We start from the raw sequence: 11,543 nt of genomic DNA, 5'->3' as shown, positions 1-11,543 counted from the left end.
GTGTACAAATATTTGTGCACCGGGCCTCTAGTACACACACACACACACACACACACACACACATATATGGTATAAACTAGTATATAAAAGCTGTATGTGGTACATTTACACCATGGTATACTATGCAGCTGTAAACAGGAATCTCTTATCCTTTGAGATAGCATGGAAGGGCCTGGAAAGTATTGTGTTAAGTGAAATAAGCCAGTCAGGCAAAGACAAGTATCACATGATCTCACTCATATGTGGAATCTAATTAACAAAATATACTGATAAAATAGATCCATAGACATAGAAGCATGGAACAGACCAATAAATCTCAGAGGGAAGGTGGGGGTGGGTGGGTAGGTGGGAAGAGATTAACTGGGGAACTTATATGCATATATGCTTAGCCCAAGGACTCAGACAATAATGTGATGAAGGCCTGGGGTGGGGTGAAGGGGGTTAATGGGGAAAAAAAGGGGGGGGGGGAGACATGATACTTTCAACAATAAAGATAAACTAAAAGAAAAAAAATGAATCTCAATCTAATCATGAGGAAATATCAAACAGAAAATGAGGAACAGTCCACTAGAGGGGCTCTATTCTTTTAAAAATGTAAATAGTCTAAAACACAAGAAAAGGCTATGTAAACATTTCAGATTAAAATAGTAAAAGATCCTGCTATAGAGTATTAGGTCAATTAACAAAATATGAGTGACAGATTAAAGTAATGTATCAATCTGTGTATAACGATACATATTAAATTGTGTATAAAGCCCTGGCTGAGTAGCTCAGTTGGTTAGAGCATTGTCCCGGTACCCCAAGGTTGAGGGTTTGACTCCGTCAGGACACATACAAGAATCAACCAATGAATGCTAAATAAGTGGAACAATTAATTGATGCTTCTATCCCCTTCCTCTTTTTCTCCTTCCCCCTCTAAAAGTCAATAAATAAGAATTTTAAAAAATGTATATATACATTATACATCTGTAAGATATATAAGTTGTATGTACATGTACACATATATCTATATATACATTGTGTGTGTACATAATTTTATTTAGATTTAGATAAATGGATAGCTAGGTCACAAATGCTAAAACAAATGGGGTAAAATGTTAACAGGTGAATCTGGATAAAAGGCATATAAGTATTTTTTGTAACTTGATAAACTTAAAAGATTTTCCATAAAGAGGCTTTAGTATTTTTTAATGAAATGTAGCAAACCTTTTTAAATGTGTTGAAAACTTAGTTTTCCTTTTATCTCCAGGTAATATTTAAGAAACAACAACAACCTGTGTTACTACTTACCCTTAAAAATCCTATCTTTGGGATGCCTTGACATCTCCACAGACAGCAAAAAACACCTGGTATTCTAGCTGTGATGTTCTTCCCTAGTTACTGTCCCTCTATTTTCTCTTTCTTTGGGAACCTTTCCTCTGATGCTCAAGCACTTTTTCTCTGGGAACAATGAGAGGTTCTTCTCTTTATCAAGTCAGAAGAGAGCTACAAATGTATGGCCCTTCTACATCTTGGCAATGTATGTGAAGTGAAGATACAGATTTGGGAATCACTAACTTATATCAGAATTGATTCTAAACCTTGCTCCATTCTAGCAATAAGTTGTCATGGACATCTAATCTAATTTTATTATTAATTTTTTTGTGGGGAGGGGATCACAGGAGTCAGCACATCTGGAGTGCAATGGATAAACCTCACCCTGGGAAAACCACCTTCGTAATCATGGTATCTCCCCTGCCAGGTCAGTATATATAAACTAATTTTTAAAATAATAGTTCTATCGCCCTGGCCAGGTGGCTCAGTTAGTTGGAGCATTGTCCCGTACACTAAAAAGTTGCTGCAAGCTCAATTCTCAGTCAGGGCACATACCTGGATTGTGGATTCGATCCCCAGTCAGAAGATGCAGGAGGCAACAGATAAATGTTTCTCTCTCTCCTCCTCCTCTTTCTCTCTCAAAAATTAATAAAAATGTGTCCTCAGGTGATAATTAGAAAAAAATAATAGTAACTATAACTCTAGTCATATAAACTGTTAACATTTAGAGACCTAAAGAAAATTTTCAGCATCTTTTAAAACACATTTTATATATATTTTTTGCTCCAAAATAAATACGACAGTGTGATCCAAAAAAGATTTTCAAGTAAAAACTTGTAGTAATTGTTGAAGTTCTATGACAAAAGTAAATGAAAATAATAAAAAAGATCAATGTAAATTTCCAAATGTTAGTTTATTCATGCTTTTTTAAAGGAATGATGGTGATAGTGGCTATCAGATTGCTAATGGTATTTAGAGTCCACTGGGTATGTTTTAAAACAGGGGTGGGGAATATCCAGCCCACTGGCCATAAAAGGCCCTCAAAATCATTTGGTCTGGCCCTTCCAAGGCATTAGGGTGAGTTAAATGCTTGACCAAATATAGCAGGCTAATTCTGTTTAAATATTTATTTTTGAAAGTATTACATATGTCCCTAGCAGGCTAATTTTTAAGTTGATAATTTTGTATGGCCCACAAATGATGTTATAAATATCCAATGGCCCTTGGCAGAAAAAAGGTTCCCCACCCCTGTTTTAAAAGAATGCCATACAGTTTTTGTATACCATACCAGAAATTAGATCTCTGCAACTCCTTAAGCTTAATATGACAAGTCTTAGATCACTTCAATGTGACAGGAGGTACATACTTTTTCAAAATTATTTTAGATACACGAGGAAAAGATTTGAAGACCACAAATAAAACCTATCCTTTCAATAGAACAGGTGAGAAGAGCTGTCAGACACCACCAGCAGGTAGAGCAGCAGTTCTCAACCTGTGGGTCGAGACCCCTTTGGCGGTCGAACAACCCTTTCACAGGGGTCGCCTAAGACCATCCTGCATATCAGATATTTACATTACGATTCATAACAGTAGCAACATTACAGTTATGATGTAGCAACAAAAATAATTTTATGGTTGGGTCACAACATGAGGAACTGTATTTAAAGGGCCAGAAAGTTGAGAACCACTGAGCTAGAGGGAGGTGGGCCGAGGGTCAGGACAAGAGAGACTAACCCCACTTAGAGCTGAGTAAATGGATATGAACACAAAGACGTCAGGGGATTGATGGAGCCAGCTTCCGGTGAGGGAATGGGCAGAGGACAGCCTTCTAGTTATCTTGAAGCTCAAAGTTTCAAAAATAAAATTCTCTAATTTACTGAAACTCATTCCAAACAAGTAACTTTACCATTTACAACTCTCCCCACTTTTCCCATTTCCTATCAAAATTTACTTTTGAAGAGAAAACGGTTTTTATTTTAAATATGAATAACGCTAATGCTAATTTCTAAAATATGAAAAGTAGTCAAATTAATTTAATCATTAAAATACTCATATGTTTTGAAAGACGTAAACTACTACAAGCATCTAAGCAGCCAGAAATAAAAATTGCTGAGGGAAGAACAGGGGTGAATGACTGAGCACTTGTGACCCTATAAGGTAGGTAGATATTATTTCCATTTTACAAATGGGGAACCTGAAATTCAAAGAGGTGAAGTAACTTATCATTACACGAATACATGGCACAGTCAGAGTCTGGCCCAAGCCTGACTCTAAGGAGGAAGCTTACTATTTTCTACCCAACTACGTGGCTCAAGGTTGCTTCTGAATCAGAGACTAAATTATGTTTAATTACTGAATGGTAAGTTTACTTTCTCATGGTCTAATTCTTTGAAAAGCAAGCCTATGTATTAGCAGCACAAACTAGGAATCTAAGAACGTTTCACTCCTTTACTATAATGGGTAACAATAGCTTAATAGAACACAATAAACCAAGAATTTTTCCTCAGTTATTGATATCAAATGTCCTTCAACAGAAGAATATGCAATTCTCTGTGGCTGCTTGAGTTCTACTTGTAAAATATTAGACATAAATAAGCTTATCTGGACTGAAAAGGAAAAAAAAGCAAGAATACACAGCAAAAGTAAGGATTCTAATCCAGTGAATAAATGAGGAGTATGTATCTTTATTGAACAGCTGAACATTTAATTTTAAATGCAGTATATTTTTCAGGAATTTAGGTACTAAAACCATTTTCTTTTTACAAAACTCTGGAACATGAACCAAATTCCATGATTAATTGAATGATTCAGTGACTCAATATCAAACACCATGCTGTTGCTTAAAACCAATAAACTTATTAGGAGGAAAAGCACACTTACCTGATAAGCACGTCATTAAGCCCAAGGCAAGCATAGCACCAGCCAACACTGTCAAACGGTTATAGCGCATTGCCATAATGGCTGCTATAAAAAATGTCTTATCACCCAGTTCAGATACAATGATAACTGATATGGCAGCGACAAATGCATGGATAAACCCCAAATTAGTTTGGGTATCTGTATCTTCTTTATTGGTATGAACTGGGACAGCTGGTGTGAGTCCTTTCTGAAATAAAAAAATATATATACATCAGCTATTTTTTTAAAGAAGTCATTATTTACAATTCTTTTAGTTTGTATGTGAATTAAGATGTTTTTTACTGTCACGGTCATTAGACTTATTTACTATGTAATCACTTTGAAAGCCATCAGTAATGACAGAACCCTCTAATTGATGATTGCTACAATGCAGATCCAAGTACAATTCTACAAAACAATTTTTAAATAACTGTAGACCAACTATATCCACACATAAAAATTACCTTATTTTCTAAGAATTTGTGAGCTGAGATTAAGTTCTTAGCTTTTTATTTGTAACTGGTGTGAAAGACCAGGGTATGCTTATCAAATATCCAAATAACAGGAAGCTGAGATAAATTTCATTAACACTTTAGAGGACAGAGTAAGATTCAGAAAGCTCTCAATAAGCTGGAGCAAGAGTTGACTGTAGCTAAGATGAGGTCTAATATAGCTGGATATATCGATGGTCCTACACTAACAGCTAAAAATATCCTAAGAGATAATATGGCCTGATAAAAAGACAAACCAGTGCTTTGGTTGATATTCAAGTTGAAAATGTGACAAAGCTCCAAAAGGGCAACAAGCACTTTAAAGCATCGGCCGCCAACTGGTGGTCCGTGAGGTCCAAAAGGTTGGTGACCGCTGCTTTAAAGAGTTAGTGACATGTCCATCATTCTACGATGCTCATTCTTTACCAGTGGTTCTCAACCTTCCTAATGCCGTGACCCTTTAATACAGTTCCTCATGTTGTGGTGACCCCCAACCATAAAATTATTTTCATTGCTACTTCATAACTGTAATTTTGCTACTGTTATGAATCGTAATGTAAATATCTGATATGCTATATGTGTTTTCCGATGGTCGCGACCCACAGGTTGAGAACCGGTGCTTTACCCAAAGTTGCACACTGGTTCTGAGGCACCACATTTTTAATATTTTATTTTTTATTAATGTTATTTGTTAATTCATACTAGAACCGGTTCTGAGGCACCACATTTTAAGAAAAACTAATCATAAAATTTATATGGAACCACAAAAGTCCCCGAATAGCCAAAGGAATCTTGAGAAAGAACAAAGTACGGATCATGCTCCTTGATATCAAACTATATAATAAAGCTACAATAATCAAAACAGTATAGTACTGGCATAATCACACACACACACATCAATGGCATCAACTAGAAATAAATCCTCACTTATAGTCATCCTATAACAAGGGAGGAAATAATATACAATGGGATAAAGACAGTCTCTTTAGTAAGTGGTGCTGGGAAAACTGGACAGATACAAGCAAAAAAATTAATCAAAGATATGATTCATGCATGCACATGCACAGACACAGGCATATTATGAAATCTTGTCATTTGTGACAACATGGATGGGCCTTGAGGATATTATGCTAAATGAAATGTCAGACAAATACTGTATGGTTTCACTTACTTATGGAATCTAAAACAAAACAAAACAGAAAATAGACTATAGATTGAGAACAAGCTGATGGTTACAAAGGGAGAAGAGAATAAGATTATATCTATATCTATATATTATCTATCTACCATCTATCTATCTATAGAAAGAAACCAATTCCTTGTAGGCTCTAAGTCTTCAGATAGATACAACCAGAAAGCACTCTGCAATTATGCATTCACTACCCAGAAGTATAGAGTTAACAACTGTGGGGCAATCTCTGACGGATGAGGGAAGTTGGTTCTGAGGTTCATTCTATAAGGCTCCTTCACAGTCTCAGCAGAATTCAGTACTAGTCACTCATGCAAAGGCTAACTTGAAAATGCAGTGGAGTACATGCATTTACCTCCTTCCCTGGACTGACAATGTGAAAGAATACTGGCATGTTCTGAGAACAGGAAGCAAACCATCAGATGAATGATTGGGGTAGCAAGATAAAATAGGGCCCAGACTGAAAATCCTGTATGGTTATGGCCCAGCTTAGAGGCAAGCAAGAAGCCTTTAGAAGTTTTTGAGTAGAAGACACAAACATGATTAAAGCACTGTGACTTATACTACTGTACATCAGGGCTAAAAAAGAATACCAGCCACCAGACCAATTAATTAGGAAGTCAGCTGCTCAAAACCAATGTTAATAATAGGGAAGGAAAAAAATTCTGTACATTATGGAAAGAAAATAAACAGAACTTTAAAAAGAGGGGAGAATCAAAGATGATGGTTAAGGTTTTCCATCTGGTTGACTAAGAGAAATACTAGTATTCCTACAAGATATGTGGGAAAGAGGAATAAAAATAAGGGATTTGGTTTCAGACACATTCAATTTGAGGTGATAAAAAAGCATTTCAAATGAAGGTTTCCAAGAAGTCATACAAATGGGACCCCTGATTTTAGCCTCAGAGCATGTATCTGGGAGCCTAAATTTATCAGTTAGAGCAAGTAGACGAAATTCCCATAGGAAAAGGCCTAGAGATTAAGTTGAAAAGCCTTAGGGAATGTCTATTTTTAGGGAAAAGGGGGTGGGAGAAGAGAAAGAAAACAAAAACTGTCTTAGATATTTAGAAAGCCAGGCAAGAGAACACCACAGATGGTCAAGATAGGAACAAACACCATTCACTGAGCTACTAACTAACTAGATGCCAGGTATTTTCATATACATTGTTCAAATACTCAAAACCTTAAGAACTGTCATCCAACTTAACACAAGAGGAGTAACAGAGGACCAATAATGTTAAATAATTTTTCCCACGTTCATACAGCAAAGATGGGGTCCAACTCTTCAAAAAGTAGAGAGGTAACAGTGTCAAAATGAGAACTGAAAAAGAGCCCTGCGTTTAGCAATTAGGTAAGGTAAAGTTATACTTCAAAAATGAAATTTCAATAAAAAGACAGGGGCTCAGCCCTAGCTGGGTGGCTCAGTTGTGGAGCACTGTCCCATACAACAAAAGGTTGCAGGTTCGATTCCTGGTCAGGGCACATACCCAGGTTGCAGGTTTGATCCCCAGTTGGGGCACGTATGGGAGGCAACCGATCAATGTTTCTCTCTCACATGGATTTTTTTTCTCTCTGTCCCTGCCCCCTCCCCGTCTAAAATCAGTAAAAACATTTCCTCAGGTGAGGACTAAAAAAAGGAATAATAAAAAGACAGAGGCTCAAGCCAGACAATGGAAGACTAAAGCAAAGTAAAAAAGCAACTAATTTCCTAGATAGAAATTTGGTTGATAAAACTGAATAGAAACTACAGGCATACCTCAGAGATACTGTGGGTTCAGTTCCAGACTACCACAATAAAGCGAGCCTCGCAATAAAGCAAGTCGTAATCTTTCTGCTGGTGAAGGGTCTTGCCTCGAATTTGTAAAGAGCGCAACACCTGTGAAGCGCAACAAAGTGAAGCGCAATGAACTGAGGTATGCTTATAATGCAGTCAAGATGAGTTAAATCAATGGCCTTCTTTCTTTGCCCAAGTAGGAAAGAACCTATGGGCATGTGTATGCAGACAGGAACCAATAGAAAGAATAAAGATATTGAGGAAGAAAAATACTGGAGGTCAGAGAATAGGCACATGGACACAGAGAAAAGGTATGGGAAGGATGATAGTTCTGTCCAGTCTAAAGGCAGAAGGTATGGGCAGAGAAGCAAATACTTAGATGTGTACAAGAGAGTCAGATGCGGTGACTATTCTGATACTCCACTCTTCAATTATAGTGTAATGAAATAGTAATGAAATACAGTGTTTTCCTTGGTACAAATACCACTATTTCATTTTATTTTCGGTCTGAAATCCAAAACATTTACATCTTGAAAGCAGGGTCAACAAATTATAATTAGAAATTAACTTGCTTTACTCAAAGTTAAAATTAGTTACAAACTGAAGAACTGTAAAAAGAAAAAAGTATGCTCATTTAGAAAGTATTCTTTTCTACTTTCATGATCTTCAAGGAAAAAAATAACAGTCAATAATGAAAAAATAATTCCTTCTAGTTCCAGAGTTCAAATGAACACATATGTTTGACTACTGAAACATAACAAGATACCTACATCAGAATCTTCATCTACACAAAATACTAGGGAAGATGAAGATACTTTCTTGGAAAAAAGACTGATATCCCTGCAAAAAAAATCAAAAAGTACTCAACAAAAGTTACCACACAAGAGGTTAGGTTATTTAAAGATAAAAAGAGTCAGAAGGAAATGCTTAGAATTGCCTTAAAACTGTCTCCTAGCCATTACTTTATTATCAGAAGCCAGGAAACCTTTTTCAGAAGTTGGAAAGTGTGCACAAAAATATACATTCAACTTCAACTATGACACCATGGATAAACCTGGTTTTTAAAAATTGCACTACAATAAAAGATTATATTTTATTATAAATTTTCACTATCGGTCCGGCTGGCATGGCTCAGTGGTTGAGTGTGGATCTATGAACCAGGAGGTCAGGTTCGATTTCCAGTCAGGGCACATGAGGGTTGCAGGCTCAATCCCCAGGAGGGGGCAGGCAGGAGGTAGCCAATCAATGAATCTCTCTCATATTGATGTTTCTATCTTTCTCTCTCTCTCCCTTCCTCCTCTCTAAAATCAATAAAAATATATTTCAAAAAAATAAATTTTCACTATCATTTCTTTTCATGAATGGTTTAGTCTGTTTTTTAAATATTTTATTTTTTATTGTTACTTGTTAATTCATACTAGAATAATACATATTTAACAAATACATTTTTATTTTAATGAATGTTTTAACAACTTTATTTTTATGAATGTTGTTTTTAATGGATTAATAAATTTGGACATTTGAATGTATTAAGTGTTTCACTGATTTTAATGAATTGCTTTGATGGTAGAACACCAGGCAATGAATTTGGCAACATAATGTTCACTTCATTCTGACACAGCAATCCTGAGCAAGAAAAGCATTCTCACATCTCCTGGCCTCAATCTTAGCTATAAAGCGGCTAGAACTGGGAGACTGGACTACAGGAAGCAGAACTGTTAACTTAATGAAAATGAAAAAAAGTTCAAATATTGTGTGGAAGGCCTTCTCACAGTTAAAAGATAATAAATAAAAGAAATGCCAAGAAACAGTAAATATCAAGAATTTGTACTGGGTCAGATAATAGGCTTTATCAACAGTGCTACTTAACCAGAACAGTTCTTGGGATTTCTAGAATATACAGCAAATTAAAAATTACCTTTATTAAATCTATCTAACCTCCCTCAACTAAAAGGACTTAATGCTTCTTATATTACATGCTCAGCTTAGGGAAGGAATAAGAAAAAACTGAGTAAGTCACTAGAAGCATTAACTGCATAAATGAATACAAATGATCAACAGTACTTCTATTCATGAGTTTGTATACTGGGGTTTAATTGTCAAGTTCAAAGTGAACTCCCCCAACTTTTATCTGATCATAGAGAAAAAAAATACCCAAAGTAGAAAGCTGTTAGAAATTCAGTTATCTTGCTTCAAAGCACCCTGTAAGATATAACTACATTTTAATAATACATCTTTCACTTGAATGATGACCAATAAAGGAGAGATTTCTCCCCCTCCATTTTCAGAAATCCACTGTCACAGTGGCATGAAAAGGGTAAGTTTAAATAGCCAACCTTTAAAAAATGTCTTCTAACATGCTGTAGTACTGTAAGTAGAGAAAATAGTTGAGCCTATCAAAAAATTGCATGAAAATATAATTAAAACAATTGGATTCTACTATGATATAGAAATTAGAATATATTCCTATCAAAAATATCAAGAATATATCAAAATATTAAAGACAAAAAATCATATATTGTGCCTGCCCCTTGCCTCCACATCCAATTTCAAAGACAAGGATCCTTAAGGCCACTTAAATATGCTCACTAGATACTGATGACTTTATTTTATAAGACTAGATTTTTCACCCAAGTTGTCTAAAGGGTATTATTTTGTATCTCAAAAGTCGTTGTATGACTAAAACTGTAATGAAAGGCCTAGAAAATTACATTCAAAATACCTCTCTCACTCACAAAGTTATTACTTAGCCCAAAATAATTATTGTTTGAGAAGAAAAAAAAAAAGAAACTTCCAGTGAGTTATATGACAGGAGGCTAAATGATAAACTCTAAGAATAAATGTCATGAATCAGCATTTCGGAGCTGGAAATGGCAAACAGGGTCAACTAAGCCCAGGAGCGAGGAGCCAGAGAGAAACCCCTTTGAACGCGGTAGGGAAGCCCTCCCAGAGGACAGGTATCTGCTGGTTCTTGGAAGGTGGGCAGGTTCTGACCAGTGGGCTCCCAGCCCACCCCAGCCTTTTTCGGGAGACCCTTTGTTGGAGAGCCTTGCCACGAGCACATGGCACGGTCTCCGGTTCGAGTGGAGCACGTGGGCACGGGAGCGGTGCCTGAAGAGCCTGGAGGCCGACTGGAGCCCGATCCTGCAGAAACCTGAACATCCTGCTGGAGAGGCTGGCCTGCCATCAGCAGGCAGGGGCCACTCGGGGAACATTTCCGAGAAGTAAAACTGAGCTCAAAGTTTAGGAAGATTCGCCGGGTGGCGACCGGCCCGGTATCGCCTCGGGTGGAAGGGGTGGGGGTGGGGGCTGGAGTGCCAGTCGCAGGACAGAAGACCTGAATTCAGGCATTCAAATGGGAAGTGAGGAGACAGCCCGGGACGGGTCTAGGGAGGAAATGCTGAGTTTGAATACAAGCGATTGGGTGGTTCTAGTGACATCCACTCAGACATTCACGGATCCCTACTTAGCGGAGGCCACGGGACGTTCCGGCGCACGGACACGTCGAGCGGTGGCACCCTCGCCGCCGCAGCCCTCGGGGCTACCGCCCAACACTGGCCATCCCTCTGCGAGCCTAAGGGCCGCTTCCCGCAGGCAAGAGCACGTTCTTAAAAAGTGAGAGTCACGCTCCAAATACCCAGGTCCATTTGTCAAAAGACAAGACAAAAAACACAAGTCCGGCAAAGCTGAATTGGGGCCAACAGCTCGGGATAAGCTGCTCCAACAATGCAAAGCCCGGCGTTCTTTTGCCCTGGGAATAACGAAAAGCCTCCCGGCTGCCCTCGGGGCTCAACTTCCCGCTCGGGACGAGTGCTCCCCGCTCCCCGCGCCACACCGCGCATCTGGCCGACCAGACCCCGTTCCTCAGCAGCATCCC

General features: G+C 37.7%; 1 protein-coding gene across 1 annotated transcript in view; it reads right to left on the bottom strand.

Annotated features, from left to right (window-relative positions):
• TMEM165 (transmembrane protein 165) overlaps positions 1–11,543 on the bottom strand; it is a 25,870-nt gene that overhangs the window by 10,686 nt on the left and 3,641 nt on the right. Inside the window, exons 3-4 of the mRNA XM_014548461.1 lie at positions 8,437–8,531; positions 4,195–4,420 (exon numbers count right to left, since the gene is read on the bottom strand). Of these exons, the coding sequence (XP_014403947.1) occupies positions 4,195–4,420; positions 8,437–8,531 (321 nt within the window). The remainder of the gene's footprint in view (positions 1–4,194; positions 4,421–8,436; positions 8,532–11,543) is intronic.

This window comes from Myotis brandtii, unplaced genomic scaffold (genome assembly GCF_000412655.1).
Source record: "Myotis brandtii unplaced genomic scaffold, ASM41265v1 scaffold51, whole genome shotgun sequence".
Taxonomy (NCBI): Eukaryota; Metazoa; Chordata; class Mammalia; order Chiroptera; family Vespertilionidae; genus Myotis; species Myotis brandtii.
This window is presented reverse-complemented; position numbering and strand designations above follow the sequence as displayed.